Source organism: Macaca fascicularis, chromosome 9 (assembly GCF_037993035.2).
Source record: "Macaca fascicularis isolate 582-1 chromosome 9, T2T-MFA8v1.1".
NCBI lineage: Eukaryota > Metazoa > Chordata > Mammalia > Primates > Cercopithecidae > Macaca > Macaca fascicularis.
This window is the reverse complement of record NC_088383.1, coordinates 78031176-78051962: the sequence shown is the minus strand read 5'-3', so window position 1 is coordinate 78051962 and position 20787 is coordinate 78031176. Positions and strand designations below refer to the sequence as shown.

The 20787-nt window shown below is 45.6% G+C and overlaps 1 protein-coding gene across 9 annotated transcripts in view; it reads right to left on the bottom strand.

Moving 5' to 3' along the window:
• Window positions 1-18214, bottom strand: part of SLC25A16 (solute carrier family 25 member 16) — a 44885-nt gene extending 26671 nt beyond the window's left edge. For 4 of the 9 annotated variants that reach the window (XM_065521008.2, XM_074001971.1, XM_045362094.3 and 1 more), the window contains exons 1-3: window positions 17972-18214; window positions 9119-9211; window positions 1264-1397 (exon numbers count right to left, since the gene is read on the bottom strand). In XM_065521008.2, the coding sequence (XP_065377080.1) occupies window positions 1264-1397; window positions 9119-9211; window positions 17972-18098 (354 nt within the window). In that variant the 5' untranslated portion in view covers window positions 18099-18214. Of the gene's footprint in view, window positions 1-1263; window positions 1398-7970; window positions 8069-9118; window positions 9212-9438; window positions 9541-17971 lie in introns of those variants that run through there. The other 5 variants (XM_074001972.1, XM_074001969.1, XM_065521009.2 and 2 more) reach the window with 5 other exon arrangements.
• Window positions 18215-20787: the final 2573 nt, after the last annotated feature.

The following is a 20787-nucleotide window of genomic DNA, read 5'->3' as shown; positions in this document are numbered from 1 at the left end:
AGAATAGAATAGAATAGAATAGAATAGAATAGAATAGAGGGAAGGAGGGAAGGGAAACACATTAAAAATATATTAATATTTTATGGATTTATTATCTTCTTTAAAGATACTCTAGCTTTCGGCCGGGCACGGTGGCTCAAGCCTGTAATCCCAGCACTTTGGGAGGCCGAGACGGGTGGATCACGAGGTCAGGAGATCGAGACCATCCTGGCTAACACGGTGAAACCCCGTCTCTACTAAAAACATACAAAAAAATAGCCGGGCGAGGTGGTGGGCGCCTGTAGTCCCAGCTACTCGGGAGGCTGAGGCAGGAGAATGGCGTGAACCCGGGAGGCGGAGCTTGCAGTGAGCTGAGATCCCGCCACTGCACTCCAGCCTGGGCGACACAGCAAGACTCCGTCTCAAAAAAAAAAAAAAAAAAAAAAAAAAAAAAAAAAAAGATACTCTAGCTCTCATTCATTAGGAGTGAACATAAAGAATTTACTTGGCTGGGTGCAGTGGCTATGCCTGTAATCCCAAGACTTTGGGAGGCCAAGGCGGGGGATCACCTGACATCAGGAGTTCCAGACCAGCCTGACCAACATGGTGAAACCCCGCCTCTACTAAAAATAAAAAATTAGCCAGGCATGGTGGTGCATGCCTGTAAGAATGTAGGAGGCAGAGATTGCAGTGAGCCAAGATCATGTCATTGCACTCCAGCCTAGGGAACAAAAGTGAAACTCTGTCTCAAAAAATAAATAAATAAATAACTCATAACTGACTAACAATTCTGGAATCAGTAACTCCAAAGACAATTTATATTTAAAAGCTTAAGCTATCACAAGTCTTATTCCTTTAAAAAGGCATTGCTATATCAAAAGTAACTTTTTGGCCCGGTATCATGGCTCATGCCTGCAAGACCAACACTTTGGGAGGCCAGGAGTTCGAGACAAGCCTGGCCAAAATGGCAAAGTCCTGTCTCTACTACAAATACAAGAATTGGCCAGGCATGGTGGCACAGGCCTGTAATCCCAGCCACTCAGGAGGCTGAGGCAGGAGAACTGCTTGAACCTAGGAGGTGGAGGTTGCAGTGAGCCTTTCAAAATAGTGTCACTGTACTCCAGCCTGGGCAGCGAGACTCTGTCTCAAAAATTAAAAAAAAAAAAAAAGTTCAAATTTTAAAATATGAAACTTTTACATATTTTTAAATGTCCAAAGCAAATGCCTGGTCAAGCATGCACAATATTCAAGAATGCAAAAGAGAAAAGATCAAAGTTTAACTACCGTTTTATAATGCTCAAATGCCATAAACTGGATTGCACCATAGGGAAAGATTCGAATCATCATTGCACCATTTCCTTTATACAATCCAAGGAATCCTTCTTTTTGAGGAACAGCACGCAATGCAGAAAATACTCCTATTTTTAGAGGAAAAATGCTGTTAAAACCGAGAAAATTACCTAAATCTAAATTTTCATGACAACCACAGATAAAGATTAATGTGCCATCACTTGGGATATAATTTTGCTTAAGGGATTACATGAATAGTAATTTCTATAAAACAGCTAAACCTACTAAAAATACAAAATATATCCAAATAATATAAATAAGCACACCCCATATAATATAAAACCTACTGTAGAAACAGCTACAAATTACAACAAATTCTATTTATAATAATAGCAAATTATATTAAACTATAGCAATCTAAAAAATATTAACAATAGAAATATATGCAAGGTCTAGGTTTGCACTAAAGATGATCTACTCTTTTTTTTTTTTTTTTTTTTGAGACAGAGTTTCATTCATGTTGCCCCAGCTGGAGTGCAGCGGTGTGATCTGGGCTCCCTGCAACCTCCGCCTCCCTGCACTCTCCGCCTCCCAGGTTCAAATGATTCTCCTGCCTCAGCCTCCCAAGTAGCTGGGATTACAGGTGCCCACCACCACGCCCAGCTAATTTTTGCATTTTTAGTAGAAACGGGGTTTCACCATGTTGGCCAGGCTGGTCTCGAACTCCTGACCTCGTGATCCACCCGTCTCGGTCTCCCAAAGTGCTGGGATTACAGGCGTGACCCACCATGCCTGGCCCTGAAGATGATCTACTCTTATCTGGAAGGATGAAGGCAGGTTTCAGAGGCCTACCCAGATACATGTGTTTTGTTTGTTTACATAAAGAGACTTTTAAATAAAGCAAGCAAATAAAAAGATTACCTATTAATACTCTGTAAGTGTGGGGGCAAATTTTCATTATTAGGACACTTTAGGAATAATGATAAACAAAGGGCTCAGTTGTAATCTATATACAGTGATATTCTGAGCTTTCTAACTGACAAGTAAAAAATATAGATATAGATACATCTATATATAGTGATATCTTTATTACTTTATTAACATCGGTCACTAATCCTACAAGCAGTATACAGACTTCTCAAAAACACATGACTACTTCCATTATTCAACAATTTAAATTCAAGTTCCCTTTCAAATTTTTCAAGCAAACTTTTGATCAAATATGAAAGTAAATCACCAGGCTCATTTCAAATTTTAGACTGCAAATAACCTTTTCAGCCCTTCTCAGTAATTAAAATTGTAGGTACTTATTAACATCCAAAAGATATATCCCAAAAGTATCTCACAATAAGCAGATATCTAAATGTACTAACATTCTGTTAAGAAGAATCCTGGCGTTGCGTGGTGGCTCATGCCTGTAATCCCAGCACTTTGGGAAGACAAGGCAGGTGGATCACCTGAGGTCAGGAGTTTGAGATCAGCCTGGGCAATATGGTGAAACCTCGTCTCTACTAAAAATACAAAAATTAGGCAGGCATGGTGTCCTGTGCCTGTAATCCCAGGTACTCAGGAGGCTAAGGCAGTCTGACCTACATGATGAAACTCTGTCTCTACTAAAAATACAAAAATTAGCTGGAAGTGGTGGCAGGTGCCTGTAATCCCAGCTACTAGGGAGTCTGAAGCAGGAGAACTTTTTGAACCCGGGAGGCGGAGGTTGCAGTGAGCCAAGATTGTGACACTGCACTCCAGCCTGGGCAATCAGTGAAACTCTGTCTCAAAAAAACAAAACAAATTGGGATAAGGAGAAATTTTAAATATACTCCTTCCTTATAATTTGAGGAAAATAATTTTAATTTAAAATAAGAAGTACAACCAGGCACAGTGGCTCATGCCAATAGTCTGAGCACTTTGTGGGGCCAAGGTGAGAGGATCGCTTGAGCCCAGGAATTTGACACCAACCAGCCTGACTCAGCCTCCCAAAGTGCTGGGATTACAGGCGTGAGCCACTGCACCTGGCCTTTGTCTTTTTTTTTTTTTTTTTTTTTTGAGACGGAGTCTCGCTCTGTCACCCAGGCTGGAGTGCAGTGGCCGGATCTCAGCTCACTGCAAGCTCCGCCTCCCGGGTTTACGTCATTCTCCTGCCTCAGCCTCCCGAGTAGCTGGGACTACAGGCGCCTGCCACCTCGCCCGGCTAAGTTTTTGTATTTTTAGTAGAGACGGGGTTTCACTGTGTTAGCCAGGATGGTCTCGATCTCCTGACCTCGTGATCCGCCCGTCTCGGCCTCCCAAAGTGCTGGGATTACAGGCTTGAGCTACCGCGCCCGGCCGTCTTTTTTTAATACAGTTTTTTTTTTTTTTTTTGAGACATGGTCTTATTCTGTCACCCAGGCTGGAGTGCAGTGGTGTGATCACAGCTCACAGCAGCCTCTACCTCCTGGGCCCAAGCAATCTTCCTGCCTCAGCCTCCTGAATTGCTGGGACTAAAGGCAAGCGCCACCATGAGACCAGCCTGACCAACATGATGAAACCTCGTCACTACTAAAAATACAAAAATTAGCCCAGCATGGTGGTACGCACCTATAATCCCAGCTACCTGGGAGGCTAAGGTTGAAACCAGGAGGCAGAGGTTGCAGCGAGCCAAGATCGCACTACTGCTCTCTAGCCTGGGTAACAGAGCAAGACTCCATCTCAAAAAATAATAAATACATAAATAAAAGACATATAAAATAAAAACACGTCTTTGATGCCTTGGAAGTAATGTCACACTTTTTATAAGAAGTTGGAGTAGAAGTAATAGTTTTGTCCAATAACATATCTTTATCATCTGTGAAAAATCATGTTTAAAAAAGCAAAATTTTAGGGGCTGGGTGCAGCTGGGGCTGCTCACGCCTGTAATCCCAGCACTTTGGGAGGCCAAAGTGGGTGGATCATCTGAGGTCAGGAGTTCGAGACCAGTCTGGCTAACATGATGAAACCCTGTCTCTACTAAAAATACAAAAAAAAAAAAAATTAGCCAGGTGTGGTGGTGAGCACCTATACTCCCAGCTACTCGGGAGGCTGAGGCAGGAGAATTGCTTGAACCTGGAAGGCCAAGGTTACAGTGAGCCAGATCGCACCGTTGCACTCCAGCCTGGGTGACAAGAGTGAAACTACATCTCAAAAAATTAAAAAATGGACAGGGCGCAATGGCTCACGCCTGTAATTCCAATACTTTGGGAGGCCGAAGTGGGCAGATCACCAGGTCAGGAGATCGAGACCATCCTGGCTAACACAGTGAAACTCCATCTCTACTAAAAACACAAAAGATCAGCCAGGCGTGGTGGCATGTGCCTGTAGTCCTAGCTACTCGAGAGGCTGAGGCAGGAGAATTGCTTGAATCCGGGAGGCAGAGGTTGCAGTGAGCCGGTATCATGCCACTGCACTCCAGCCTGGGCGACAGAGCAAGACTCCGTCTCAAAATAAATAAACACATGAAAAAAATTTTCGAAAAAAGCAAAATTTTAAAAAACTATCTTATACCTACAAAAAGTGGAGAGGTACCTGGAATAAAATGCTTAAAAGCATTAAAAAAAAAAAAAAAAAGGTTGGGTGCAGTGGCTCACTCCTGTAATCCCAGCACTTTGCGAGACCGAAGCCGGCAGATCATGAGGTCAGGAAGTTGAGACCAGCCTGGTCAACATAGTGAAACCCCATCTGTACAAAACATACTAGGGCTTGGTGGCAGGCACTTGTAATTTGAGCTACTTGGGAGACTGAGGCAGGAGAATCTGGCCTTGAACCTGGGAGGCAGAGGTTGCAGTAAGCCAAGATTATGTCATTGAACTCCAGCCTGGGCAACAAGAGTGAAACTCTGTTTCAAAAAAGAAAAATTAAATTAAATTAAAAGCCACCAAAACAGATTTATTTTTTTGAGGGGGCTTGTATATATTAAAAATAGAGGACATTCCAAAGACTACTATAATAGTTCACTGTTGCACTCCAGGAATTCACTCCAAATTTTATACGCCTTGTAGGGTATACTGTAACCAGGGTACACTGTAACCCACAGCATGTAGCCCTATAGAGCGTGAAATCTAATATGAATATGTAACCTAATGACTGCAAATCAGGAAACAAAACAACACACATCAGCACAGGGAGGAGGTTAAAGGAATAAAAGAATCCTGTTCAGACACTGATACGCAGGGTCATTGTAAAACACCCCAAGACACTGGGTAATATCATTCTTCTCCATTTTATCCTCAATCTAGACAACAAAAGAAAATAATTTCCTTCCTTTCCAGTTTTTTATAATCTCTCAACAAGTTCACAGGTCTAATTCTTTCTTTCTTTTTTGGAGACAGAGTCTCACTCTGTTGCCCAGGCTGGAATGCAGTGGCACAATCACAGCTCACCGCAGCCTCAAATGCTTGGGATCAAGCAAGCCTCCCACCTCAGCCTCCCAAGAGTACTGGGACTACAGGCACATGCAACCACACACATTTAATTTTTTTTTTTTTTTTTTTTAAGATGGGGTCTCACTCTATCGCCCAGGCTGGAGTACAGGGGCACAATCTTGGCTCACTGCAACCTCTACCTCCTGGGTTCAAGCAATTCTCCTGCCTCAGCCTCCTCAGTAGCTGGGATTACAGGTCTGCGCCACCATGCCTGGACAATTTTTGTATTTTTAGTAGAGACGGAGTTTCACTGTATTGGCTAGGCTTACACATATTTAATTTTGATTCTTTGTATACATGAGCAATAAACTGTGTGAGGAAGAATTCATTGCAGAGGCAGGGCACAGTGGCTCATGCCAGTAATCAAAGCACTTTGGGAGGCCAAGGCAGGTGGGTCAAACAGCTTAAGCCCAGAAGTTTGAGACCAGCCTTGGCAATATAGAGATACCTTGTCTCTACAAAAAATTTAAGACATCCTGTCGCAAATAAATACATACATACATATATAAATACATAAATAAGTCTAATAAAAACTAAATTAAAGATAAATGATAATTCACTCCTGGATATGAAGATAGTTGCAATTTTCCTATTTCAAAGTACAGACTTCCTCAGTATTAAAAATGTCAGCTGGGGCTGGAAGTGGTGACTCATGCCTGTAATCCCAGCACTTTGGGAGGCCGAGGCAGGTGGATCGACTGAGATCAGGAGTTCAAGACCAGCCTGACCAACATAGTGAAGCCCCATCTCTACTAACTATACAAAAAATTAGCTGGGCATGGTGGCAGGTGCCTATAATCCCAGCTATTCGGGAGGCTGAGGCAGGAGAATCGCTTGAACCTGGGAGGCGGAGTTTGCAGCGAGCTAAGATCACGCCATTGCACTCCAGCCTAGGCAACAAGAGCGAGACTCCGTCTCAAAAAAAAATTTTTTTGGCTGGGCAGTAAGGTCCCACGCAGTAATCCTAGCACTTTGGGAGGCCAAGGCAGGAGGATCACTTGAAGTCATGAGTTGAAGACCAGCCTGGGGAACAAGTGAGACCTACTCTCTTTTTTTTTTTTTAAATAAAAAATAAGAAACCAGCTTGGTCAAACATAAGGAAACCCTGTCTTTACCAAAAATACAAAAATTAGCTGGGCGCAGTGGTGCATGCCTGTAATCCCAGATACATAGGAGGCTGACACAGGAGAATTGCTTGAACCCAGGAGGCAGACGATACCATGAGCTGAGACCGCACCACTGCACTCCAGCCTGGGCAATAGAGCAAGACCATCTCAAAAAAAGAAAAAAAAGAAGAGAGAGAGAAAAAAAGAAAAGAAAAAATATTGACAAGAAAATGAGTTACAATTAATATACTACATAAATATCCATTCAGGATTGTAAGAATGACACTTTTAAAATGCAGTTGGAAAAATAACTGATTGTTATTCACCCTGTTAAACATCTTTCTATAAAACGATATTATAAAAATCAAGCACAGTGGCCACGCGTGGTGACTCATGCCTTTAATCCCAGTACTTAGGGAGGACAAGGCGGGCAGATCACCTGAGGTTGGGAATTCGAGACCAGCCTGGTAAACACAGTGAAATCCCATCTCTAGTAAAAATACAAAAATTAACCGGACATGGTGGCACACGCCTGTAATCCCAGCTAGTCAGGAGGCTGAGGCAGGAGAATAGCTTGAACCCAGGAGGCAGAGGTTGCAGTAAGCTGAGACTGAGCCAGCTTAGACTCAGTAAGCTGAGACTGGGCAACAGAACAAGACTCCATCTCAGAAAGAAAGAAAAAAACTAACACAAATAATGTTTTGGCCGGGAGCAGTGGCGTATGCCTATAATTTCAATACTTTGGGAGGCCAAGACAGGCAGATTATTTGAGGTTAGGGGTTCGAGGCCAGCCAACATGGCGAAACCCTGTCTCTACTGAAAATACAAAAATTAGCCAGTCATGGTGGCGGGTACCTGTAATCCCAGCTACTCGTGAGGCTGAGGCATGAGAATGGCTTGAACCCTGGAGGAGGAGGTTTCAGTGAGCCAAGATCATGCCACAGTACTCCAGCCTCTGGGCAACAGAGCAAGACTTTGTCTCAAAAAAATAGTAATAATAATAAGCTGGGTGTGGTGGCTTACACCTGTAATCCCAGCACTTTGAGAGGCTGAGATGGGCAGATCATGAGGTCACGAGTTCCGGACCAGCCTGGCCAATATGGTGAAACCCCGTACCTACTAAAAAATACAAAAGTTAGCCGGGCATGGTGGCGCACACCTGTAGTCCCAGCCACTCAGGAGGCTGAGGCAGGAGAATCACTTGAACCTGGGAGGCAGAGGTTGCAGTGAGCCGAGGTCACGCCATTGCACTCCAGCCTGGGCAACAAGAGCAAAACTCCGTCTCAATAAATAAATAAATAAATAAATAAATAATAAAAAATCAGACTGAGTTGTTATGTGTGCCTGTGAACAATGTGACTAATTAATCCCAATAAACACGTAACATTTACTTCAATTATTCCAAGATTTGGGCTAGGAAAATATCAGCATCCTAAAATGATAATATATATAACCACTACTGCAAATGAAAGGATTATAATGGATAAGAAAAATATTCTTTGGAAAATTTGCCCCCTTTCCTTTTTTTTTTAATTGCCCCTTTTCAAGTTCCTGAATCTACAGAGAAAAAACAAAGAGCAAATTTGCCCGTTTGAAATGCTTGTTTCCTGGTGCCGTAAAGAAACAGTACTTGAACATATATTTAAAGTACTTAGCAAGGTCATTTTTATTTTTCGCAGAAAGGGTACCCTCGCCAGCAGTTTTGCCATGAGAGTACACCGAACAAAGGAGAAACAGGGTCATTTATAACCTGACTTGTCCACCCTACTGTTGTGTCCTGTTTCCATTGGCTGGAATGGGACCTCACACCCTATATTTGTCCCGATTGGCTAGCAATTTAGAACTTTTTAAAAGAGGCAAAGGAGAACAAAGGAAGGAGAAATTAACGTGTGGAATCCTGTGAAAGGTCAAAAAACACCTTTAAATAAGGAAGAGGAACAGGCTGTGACTAATGCTTGCAAAACACCTTCAAATAAGGAAGAGGAACAGGCTATGACCTAATGCTTGCTTGGAGCAGAATAAGCATGCCAGGGCAAATATTTACACTAAATTGTGGGAGCTAAGAAAATAAAGTACTTTGATTTTTTTTTTTATCATGGCTAGCAGATATTTAAGAATGTTAGCACAAGTCTTTGAATAAATTTTGCTTTTTAAAAGAAGTTAGTATGTATTCCTAATTAAATGGGGAAAAAGTCTTTAAAGAGGAACCTCTACTTTACTTTTTGCATCCCCAAACTTAAATTCCCTTTTTTGCCCACTTTCCACAATATTTTCATTCATTTTTATCTTTAGCATCTATTAACTCACCGAAATGCTTGTAATGGCGATTGTGAGCTTGTAATAAAACCTTTACTCGATCCAATGGAGCAACTGTTGTTTTGGCACAGCATCCAGCAATACCTAAAAATTTTTCAAAAGGTCAGGAAGAAATTGCGTACCATTTCTTTCCAGATAGAAATCATTAGTTGTTCAGCCAGCAAACCCTCTAATCTCTAATTTAGTCTCCATGAGTAAATCTGCCTACAGCATGGACATGCAGATGCCTGGTCCCCATTCCCTGTAACTTAATAAGTGAGCATGATTACACTACTTTAGTAAGTTTTATTGTGTAAATCAGTATCTAATACCTGAGGAACACTGGGAATCTTGCTAAAATGTGATTATGGAGACAGACACTTGAAGGTATTTATCCAACTGCCAGGTCCTGTTTGAAGTAACCTCCTCTTCTTCTGGAAGATTTTTATGGAGACAGACACTTGAAGGTATTTATCCGATTGCCAGGTTCTGTTTGAAGTAACCTCCTCTTCTTCTGGATCATTTTTTCATTGAAACAACCAACTTTTACCCATAAAATTAGTCATTCATTTATACATTCAGCAAATATGTATTTTGACCCTACCATGTGCCACTGGGAAAAAGTATAGATGAAAGTAGAATAAAGTGCATACATGGGCTTTAGCATAGGTCAGAGTCCAGGCCAGCCCCTCGAGCTTGGCATGCTTCTAAATCAACTATATAGACTTCTCTACAATATTGTACATCTAGTAATGACTTGATAAAATGGGTGGCTCCTCTTATAAAAAGGTGAAAAATAAGCCAGGCACAGTAGCTCACACCTGTAATCCCAGCACTTTGGGAGGTCAAGGTGGAAAAATTACTTGAGACTAGGCGTTTGAGACCAGCCTGGGAAACACAGTGAGACCTCATCTCTATAAAAAAAATGTTAAAAATCGGCCGGGCGCAGTGGTTCATGCCTGTAATCCCAGCACTTTGGCAGGTTGGGGCGGGCAGATCTCCTGGGGTCAGGAGCTCGATACCAGCCTGGCCAACATGGTAAAATCCCGTCTCTATTAAATATACAAAAAAAATTAGCGAGGCATGGTGGCAGGCACCTGTAGTCTCAGCTATTTGGGAGGTTAAGGCAGGAGAATCCCTTGAACCCAGGAGGCTGAGGTTGCAGTGCGCCGAGATCAGGCCATTGCACTCCAGTCTGGGCAACAAAGTGAAACTGTCTCGAAGAAGAAAAAAAAAAATTAGCGAGACATGGTGGTATGCCTCAATACTCAGAGGCTAAGGCTGGAGGATCACTTGAGCCCATAGCTGGAAGTCGCAGAGAGCTATAATTGCGCGGCTTCGCTCCAGCCTGGGTAACAGAGCAAGACCCGGTCTTTAAAAAACAACAAGTCCAGGCACGGTGGCTCATGCCTGTAATCCAGCAATTTGGGAGGCCAACGCAGGCGGATCACTTGAGGTCAGGAATTCGAAACCAGCCTGGCCGACATGGTGAAACCCCATCTCTACTAAAAATACAAAAATTAGCCAGGCATGGTGGCGGCTGCCTGTAATCCCAACTACTCGGGAGGCTGAGGCAGGAGAATCTCTTGAACCCGGGAGGCGGAGGTTGCAGTGAGCTGAGATCACGCCATTGCACTCCAGCCTGGGTTACAGAGACTATATCTTAAAAAAAGGAAAAAAAAAAAAAACCACACACACACACACACACACACACACACACACAAATAAAATTTTAACTTTAAAAATCCACATTCTGAGATATCCAAAAATAAATTGTGGCTGGGAGCAGTGGCTCACGCCTGTAATTGCAGCAGTTTGGAAGGCTGAGGCGGGCAGATCACGAGGTCTGGAGTTCAAGACCAGCCTGGCCAACATGGTAAAACCCCATCTCTACTAAAAACACAAAAATTAGCCGGGCATGGTGGTGCATGCCTGTAATCCCAGCTACTTGCGAGGCTGAGGCAGGAGAATTGCGTGAACCCAGGAGGCAGAGGTAACAGTGAGCTGAGATCACACCATTGCACTCCAGCCTGAGCAACAGAGTGGGTCTCTGTCTAAAAAAACAAACAAAATAAATAAATAAATAAATAACATGTATATTTATACTCAAATATTATATCTACTATGTTTCCATATCAAAGCTCTCTTATCCGAACTAATGAAAATAATAGCTGGCCAGGCGCAGTGACCCATACCTGTAATCCCAGCACTTTGGGAGGCCGAGGCGGGCGGATCACCTGAAGTCAGGAGTTCGAGACCAGCCCTACCAACATGGAGAAACCCTGTCTCTACTAAAAATACAAAATTAGCCCGGCGTGGTGGCGCATGCCTGTAATCCCTGCTACTCGGAAGGGTGAGGCAGGGTAATCACTTGAACCTGGGAGGCAGAGGTTGTGGTGAGCCGAGATCACGCCATTGCACTCCAGCCTGGGCAACAAGAGCGAAACTCCGTCTCAAAAAACAAAAAAAGGCTGGGTGCAGTGGCTCATGCCTGTAATCCCAGCACTTTGGGAGGCTGAGGCAGGTGGATCACAAGGTCAGAAGTTCAAGACCAGCCTGGCCATAATGGTGAAACCTTGTCTCTACTAAAAATACAAAAATTAGCCAGGTGTGGTGGTGGGCACCTGTAATCCCAGCTACTCAGGAGACTGAGGCAGAAAATTGCTTGAACTCAGGAGGCAGAGGTCTCAGTGAGCTCAGATTGCGCCACTGCACTCCAGCCTGGGTGACAGAGTGAGACTCCGTCTCAAAAAAAAAGAGTAAATCATAATAATGGCTATCCAAAATTATGGATAAACTAAAAATAATATGCATTTGGTTTTAGAATATTGTATATTATCTTCTCAGTTGTGTACGAATTAACTGTATAATGAATTATTTAGGCCAGGTGCAGTAGCTCACGCCTGTACTCCCAGCACTTTGGGAGGCCGAGGCAGGCAGATCACCTGAGGTCAGGAGTTGAAGACCAGCCTAGCCAACATGGTGAAACCCCATCTCTACTAAAAATACAAAAATTAGCTGGGTGTAGTGGCACATGCTTATAATCTCAGATACTTGGAAAGCTGGGGCAGGAGAATCGCTTGAACCCGGGAGGCATAGGTTACAGTGAGCCAAGATCACACCACTGCACTCCAGCCTAGGTGACAAGAATGAAACTCCGTCTCAAAAAAAAAAAAAGAGAGAGAGAAATTGTTTAGAATGTATTCAATAAGTAGTTTTATTTAATAGTATCTTTTTTTTTTTTTTCCAGGCTGGAGTGCAATGGCATGATCTCGGCTCACTACCACCTCCGCCTCCCAGGTTCAAGTGATTCTCCTGCCCCAGCCTCCTGAGTAGGTGGGATTACAGGAACCCGCTGCCACGCCCAGCTAATTTTTTTTTTTTTTGTACCTTTCGTAGAGACGAGGTTTCACCATGTTGGCCAGGCTGTTCTTGAACTCCTGACCTCGTGATCTGCCCGCCTCGGCCTCCCAAAGTACTGGGATTACAGGCATGAGCCACCACAACCAGCCTATTTAATAGTGTCTTACCTTGCTTTCACACTACAGTAGTCCCCCCTTATCTGCAATTTCACTTTCTGCAGTTTCAGTTACCACCAGTCATCCATGTTCAAAAAATATTAGATAGACAATCTGTAATAAGCAATTCACCCGGGCACAATGGCTCACGCCTATAATCCCAGCACTTTGGGAGGCCTAGGTGGGAGGATCACCTGAGGTAAGGATTTCAAGACCAGCCTGGCCAACTTGGCGAAACCCTGTCTCTACTAAAAATAGAAAAATTAGGCTGGGCGCAGTGGCCCACACCTGTAATTCCAGCACTTTGGGAGTCCGAGACAGGCGGATCACCTGAGGTCGGAAGTTCGAAACCAGCCTAACCAACATGGAGAAACACCATCTCTACTAAAAATACAAAAATTAGCTGGGCGTGGTGGCGAATGCCTGTAGTCCCAGCTACTCGGGAGGCTGAGGTAGGAGAATCGCTTGAATCCGGGAGGCAGAGGTTGCAGTGATTCAAGATCGCACAATTGCACTCCAGCCTGGGTGACAAGAGCAAAACTCTGTCTCAAAAAAAAAAAAAAAAAAAAAAAGGTCGGGCGAGGTGGCTCACGCCTGTAATCCCAGCACTTTGGGAGGCTGAGGCGGGCGGATCACGAGGTCAGGAGATCGAGACCATCCTGGCTAATACAGTGAAACCCCCTCTACTAAAAACTTCAAAAAATTAGCCGGGCGCGGTGGTGGGTGCCTGTAGTCCCAGCTACTCGGGAGGCGGAGGCAGGAGAATGGCGTGAACCCGGGAGGCAGAGCTTGCAGTGAGCAGTGAGCTGAGATCGCGCCACTGCACTCCAGCCTAGGAGACAGAGGGAGACTCAGTCTCAAAAAAAAAAAAAAAAAAATTAGCCAGGCGAAGGGCCAGGCATGGTGCCTCACATCTGTAATCCCAGCACTTTGGGAGGTTGAGGCGGGCTGATGGTGAGGTCAGGAGATTGAGACCATCCTGGCTAACAAGGTGAAACCCTGTCTCCACTAAAAATACAAAAAATTAGCCAGCGTGGTAGCACGTGCCTGCAGTCCTTGCTACTCGGGAGGCTGAGCCAGGAGAATCGCTTGAACTTGGGAGGCAGAGGTTGCAGTGAGCCAAGATCATGCCACTGCACTTCAGCCTGGTGACAAAGTGAGACTCCGTCTCCAAACAAAAAAAAAAACAGAAAGGAACACACAGACACACACATACTCACATTTAATATCAAGTGACAATAAGGCAGTGGGGATACAAAATGGAATAGACACTTTAGAAATACTTTGACAGTTTCTAATTAAAACACAAAAAATTAGCCGAGAGTGGTGACGGGCACCTGTAGTCCCGGCTACTTGGGAGGCGGAGGCAGGAGAATGGCGTGAACTCGGGAGACGGAGCTTGCAGTGAGGCGAGATAGCACAACTGCACTCCAGCCTGGACAATGTGAATGAATCTTAAATGCATTAAGGTAAGTGATGGAAGTCAAACTCAAAAGGCTACATACTGTATGACTCTATTTATATATCTTTCTGGAAAAGTCAAGACTATAGAGATAGAAAAACAGATCAGTGGTTGACAGGGGTTGCAGATGAGAGGAGAGGAATGTCAAAGAAAAGTGGAAATAAAGCCCGGCACAGTGGCTCATGCCTGTAATTCTAACACATTGGGACGCCAAGGCAGGTGGATCACTTGAAGTCAGGAATTTGAATCTGGCCAGAATGGTGAAACCCAGTCTCCACTGAAAATACAAAAATTAGGCCAGGCACGGTGGCTCACACCTGTAATCCCAGCACTTTGGGAGGCCGAGGCGGGCAGATCACGAGGTCAGGAGATCAAGACCATCCTGGCTAACACGGTGAAACCCCATCTTTACTAAAAATACAAAAAATTAGCCGGGTGTGGTGACAAATGCCTATAGTCCCAGCTACTTGGGAGGCTGAGGCAGGAGAATCGCTTGAACCTGGGTGGTGGAGGTTGCAGTGAGCCAAGATTGCACCACTGCACTCCCGCCTGGGCAACAGAGTGAGACTCCTTCTCAAAAAAAAAAAAAAAAAAAAAAATTGCCAGAAGTGGTGGCACCCACCTGTAGTCCCAGCTACTCTGGAAGCTGAGACAGGAGATCACTTGAACATGAGAGGTGGAGGTTGCAGTGATATCAGGCCACTGCACTCCAGGTTAGGCAACAAAGCGAGAATGTCTCAAAAAAAAAAAAAAAAAAGAAAAGTGGAAATATTTTGGAACTACTCTATATCTTGACTGTGGTGGTCATTACACAACATGTTTGTCAAAGTGCATTTTACTTAGCCAACAATGATAGCTCTTTTTTTTCCCCTTTCATGGAATCTGGCTCTGTTGCCCAGGCTGAGTGCAGCGGTGCGATCTGGGCTTACTGCAACCTCCGCCTCCCGCGTTCAAGTAATTCTCCTTCCTCAGTCTCCCAAGTAGCTGGGACTACAACAGGTGGGCACCACCATGCCCGGCTAATTTTTGTATTTTTTGTACAGACTGGGTATCACCATGTTGCCCAGGCTGGTCTCCAACTCCTTAGCTCAAGCTATCCACCCGATTCAGCCTCCCCAAGTGCTGGATATAGAGGCCTGAACCACTGCACCCAGCGATAGATCTTTTGTTCTCTGATTTATACCAAGCAAGTTGGAGGCACATAGCTGGGACTCATTTCCATGTGAATAAATGTCATTTCTTTTTTTTTTTCTTTTAATTGAGAGGGAGTCTCGCTCTGTTGCCCAGGCTGGAGTGCAGTGGAGAAATCTCGGCTCACAGCAACCTCCACCACCCAGGTTGAAGCAATTCTCATGCCTCAGCTTCCCAGGTAGCAGGGACTACAGGCATGTGCCACCACGCCTGGCCTTTTTTTTTTTGTATTTTTAGTAGACATGGGGTTTCACCATGTTGGCCAGGCTGGTCTTGAACTCCTGACCTCAGGTGATCTCCCCACCTGAGCCTCCTGAAGTGCTGGGATTACAGGTGTGAGACACCTCACCTGGCCTAAATGTCATTTTATCAGCAGAAGAACAAAATAATTAAATTCTGAGGCCTGGATTGGTGGCTCACGCCTTTAATCCCAGCACTTTGGGAGGCAGAGGTGAGCAGATTGCTTGAGGCCAAGAGTTCGAGACCAGCCTGGCCAACACGGTAAAACCCTGTTTCTACTAAAAATATAAAAATTAGGGCCAGGCGCGGTGGCTCACACCTGTAATCCCACCACTCTGGGAGACCAAGGCGGGTGGATCTCGAAGTCAAAAGATCAAGACAATCCTGGCCAACATGGTAAAACTCCATCTCTACTAAAAATACACAATTAGCTGGGTGTGGTGGCACACACCTATGGTCCTAGATACTCGGGAAGCTGAGGCAGGAGAATCGCTTGAACCCAGGAGGCAGAGGTTGCAGTGAGCTGAGAGGGCACCACTGCACTCCAGCCTGGGTGACAGAGTGAGACACCGTCTCAAAAATAAATAAATAAATAAATGAGCCAGGCATGGTGGTGCACGCCTCTAATCCCAGCTACTTGGAAGGCAGAAGCAGGTAAATCACTTGAACCTGGATGCAGAGGTTACAGTGAGCAGAGATCGTGCCGCTGCACTCCAGCCTGGCTGACAGAGTGAGACTCCATCTGGAAAAAGAAAAAGAAAAAGAAAAAGAAAAAAAAAAAAAAAAAAAAATTGGCCGGGCGCGGTGGCTCACGCCTGTAATCCCAGCACTTTGGGAGGCCGAGGCGGGCGGATCACAAGGTCAGGAGATCGAGACCACGGTGAAACCCCGTCTCTACTAAAAATACAAAAAATTAGCCGGGCGCGGTTGTGGGCGCCTGTAGTCCCAGCTACTCGGGAGGCTGAGGCAGGAGAATGGCGTGAACCCGGGAGGCGGAGCTTGCAGTGAGCCGAGATCGCGCCACTGCACTCCAGCCTGGGCGACAGAGCGAGACTCCATCTCAAAAAAAAAAAAAAAAAAAAAAAAAAATAGCCGGGCCTGGTGGCATTCCCCGGTAATCCCAGCTACTTGGGAAGGTGAGTGAGGAGAATCACTTGAACCCAGGATGCAGAGGTTACAGTGAGCCGAGATCATGCCACTGCACTCCAGCCTGGGTGTGGGAGTGAGACTCTGTCTCAAAACAACAACAACAACAACAAAAACTTAATACTGCTGCAGTCTTCAGAAATGATCTTTCTACAAATCCTCATGTGAGTGTTTGCTTTGTTTTGTTTTGTTTTTGAGATGGAGTGTGGCTCTGTTGCCCAGACTGGAGTGCATGGCAGGATCTCAGCTCACTGCAACCTCCACCTCCCCAGTTTAGGTGATTCTCCTGCCTCAGTCTCCTGAGTAGTTGAGTGCCACCACGCCTGACAAATTTTTGTAGTTTTAGTAGAGACAGGGTTTCACCATGTTGGACGGGCTGGTCTCAAACTCCTGACTTCAAGTGATCTGCCCACTTCAGTCTCCCAAAGTGCTGGGATTACAGGTGTGAGCCACTCTGCCCAGCAAATTTTTATCTTTTGTTTGTTTGTTTGTTTGTTTTCTTCTTTTAGGAGAGGGCCTTTCTCTGTAGGTCAGGCTGGAGTATAGTGGTATGATCATGGCTTACTGGAGCCTCAATCTCCTGGGCTCAAGCAGTCTTCCTGCCTCAGCTTCCCTAGTAACTGGGACTACAGTAGTGCACCACTGCACACAACCTCAATGTGGAATTTTTAAATTTATGAATCTTAAATAAGTAATTACAACCCAGAGAAGTAATTAAAGAAGGGTAGAGCTTGAAGGCCCAGGAAATTCCTAAGCGACAATATGAACTTTTTGATCCCAAAGTCACACCAATAACAGGGCTTGTCAAGTACTGTGGCACAGTTTACTAGAATCACTGGAACCAGTTTTGGCTCTAGATAGTTTTGCACAATTTTCCAGTCGTCATTAAAAAGCTGATCTCCAATATTTGTTTTCCTTTAAGCAAACAGCAAAATCCAAGTCTACACTGGGTCACTCATGGTTTTTATAAAAGAAAGGAGTGCCCCGCATGTTTCACTAAAACCCCAGGGTCTCTGTAAGGGATCCTCCTCTTTTCCCTGTTACCCAGCCCTGAAAAATGGGTACCTGATTCAGACCTTCCACCTCCCCAGCCTTTGCCGGAGAGCCAAAGGTTCCACTCCCCATTATCTGACTGTCATTAGTCAAGTGATTACTAGAAAGAGGTTACAGCAGGTCAGGGCAGACGTCTAGCAGAGCATTGAAGCAGCCAGAGTCCAGGAATGTCATAAAGGCCGCTTGCATCCCACTTGCCCACAATCCTGACCCCGCCACCCAGAGCGCGGCTGGCTCTTCGTGGCATGGACCCACCTCCGGCCAGAAAGGAGCGCAGCCAGTAGAAGTCTCTGCGGGCTGTGGGCCCTCCGGCCCCTGCCGCCTGCGGCATTGCAGGAGGGGGATCGGCCGCCGCCAGGGCTGCCGCGGCCGCCGCCGCCATCAGGACCAGAGTCGCGTCAGCAGCCGAGGTTGCCAACTTACAAAACACCGGACGGGACCATAGCCCGAACAGGCGGTGACAGGACGCTGACCGCCCCGCCGGCGGGGCAGAGTGACACCCGGCGGCACGGCGCGAGCTGATGGCGTACAGCAGGGGCGGGACCTGAGTCACGCGCCAAGGGGCTCAAGCGGGAGGGGCGGGGCCAGGATGCGGAAGGGGGCGTCACCCAGGCTCGTAAACTTCCCCATAGCGCCTCACCCGGCATAGCCTCTGTCAGTTTACTGCTCAGGCCCCTTCTGTTCGGACGGAAAAAGGGAACGGTAGGCAGTGAGACCGTCCCATTAAAACCCACAACCTGGCCGGGCGCAGTGGCTCACGCCTGTAATCCCAGCACTTTGGAAGGCCCAGGCGGACGGATCACGTGAGGTCAAGAGTTCAAGACTAGCCTGGCGAACGTGGTGAAACCCCGTCTCTACTAAAAATACAAAAAATTAGCCTGGCGTTGGGTGGGCGCCTGTAATCCCAGATACTGGGGAGACTGAGGCAGGAGAATTGCTTGAACCCAGGAGGCAGAGGTTGCAGTAAGCCGAGATCACGCCATTGCACTCCAGCCTGGGCGACACAGCGAGACTACGCCTCGGAAAAAAAAAAAAAAAAAAAAAGAAGCAGCAGCAGCAGCAGCAGCAGCCAGGCGCGGTGGCTCCCGCCTGTAATCCCAGCACTTCGGGAGGCCGAGGCCGATGGATCACGAGGTCAGGAGATAGAGACCATCCTGGCTAACACGGTGAAACCCTGTCTCTACTAAAAATGCAAAAAATTCGCCGGGCGTGGCGGCGGGCGCCTGTAGTCCCAGCTACTCAGGAGGCTGAGTCAGGAGAATAGCATGAACCTGAGAAGCGGAGCTTGCAAGTGAGCCAAGATCCCGCCACTGCACTCCAGCCTGGACTACAAAGCAAGACTCCGTCTCAGGGGAAAAAAAAAAAAAAAAAAGCCCACAACTTTTTTTAGAAAGTTCTCTCCCATCTCTTCCCTTGACCTATATTGACCACTGACCAGTAATCCAGTAATCGCCTATCGCGCTTTTTTTTTTTTTTTTTTTTTTTTTGAGACAGAGTCTCGTGCTATTGCCCAGGTTGGAGTACAGTGGCGAGATCTCCGCTCACTGCAACCTCCACCCCCTGGGTTCAAGCAATTCTCTCGCCTCAGCCTCCCTAGTAGGTGGGATTACAGGCATGCGATACCACCCCCGGCTAATTTTTGTATGTTTAATAGAGAAGGGGTTTTGACGTATTGGCCAAGGCTGGTCTCAAACTCCTGACCTCATGGGATCCGCCCTCCTCGGCCTCCCAAAGTGCTGGGATTACAGGCGTGAGCCTCTGCGCCCGCCTCTCCGAGCTGTATTCTGACCTCCCTAGGATACAGCCTTTCTAACCTGCGGCTTCTCGCTTTTTCAGGCATGTTTGGACTTGCTTTCATCTCCCACCAAATCAGCTCTGCTTTGTCAGAGCTCCTCACTGAACATCAGTTTCTGCCCTCCCTAAGTCCCCACTAAGCTTCCATTCCACCCCTACCACCTCTGCAAAATATTTTAAAAAATATATCACAACCAGGCCTGGAGCGGTGGCTCACACAGTAATCCCAGCACTTTGGGAGGCCAAGGCTGGCAGACCACCAGGAGTTCGATACCAGCCTGGCCAACATGGTGAAACCCTGTCTCTACTAAAAATACAAAAATTAGCCGAGTGTGGTTGTAGGTGCCTGTGGGTGCCAGTAATCCCAGCTACTCGGGAGCCTGAGGCAGGAGAATCGCTTGAACCTGGGAGGTGGAGGTTGCAGTGAGCTGAGATCCCACCGTTGCACTCCAGCCTGGGTGACAAGAGAAAAACTCTGTCTCAAAAAAAAAAAAATATATATATATATATATGTATATAATATCTTGCTAAAGCAGGTGATTCTTTCTTTTTGGCTCTATACATTTCACAAATAGTTCTGCCTTTTCAGGCAATCCTGAATCTGTCTTCCACTTAGTTCTCCAATTTGTTTGAAATGTTTGTTTTTTGGTGCCGTAAATAAATAGCACTTGAATATAAATTTAATTTATTTAGTAAGGCCATTTTTACTTTTTGCAGAAAGGGTACACTCGCCAGCAGTGTACAGGGTCATTTATGACCTGTCATGTCTACCTTACTGCTGTGTCTAGTTTCCATTGACTGGAACAGGACCTCACATTTTGTATTTGTTTCAATTGGCTAGTAACTTAGAACTTTTTAAAAGAGGCATAGGTAGAGAGGAACAAAGGAAGGAGTAAGTAACTTGTGGAATGTTGAGAAAGGTAAAAACACTTTTAAATAAGGAAGAGGAACATGTAGTCCCAGCTACTCGGGAGGCTGAGGCAGGAGAATGGTGAGAACCCAGGAGGCGGAGCTTGCAGTGAGCCGAGATCACGCCACTGCACTCCAGCCTGGGCGACAGAGTGAGACTCTGTCTCAAAATAAAGAAAGAGAAGTTATTATTTATTCCTAATTAGACGGGGAAGAAAGTCGTTGAAGAGGAACCTCTATTTTACTTTTTACAAATTCCACTGAGCTCTGCTTCCTACCAACCTCAAGTCTCTGCCCTAAACTCTGAGGAAACTTCCAGGTTCATCTCCCTGGTCCCACTGCGTCCAAGACTCTATTTATTAACCACC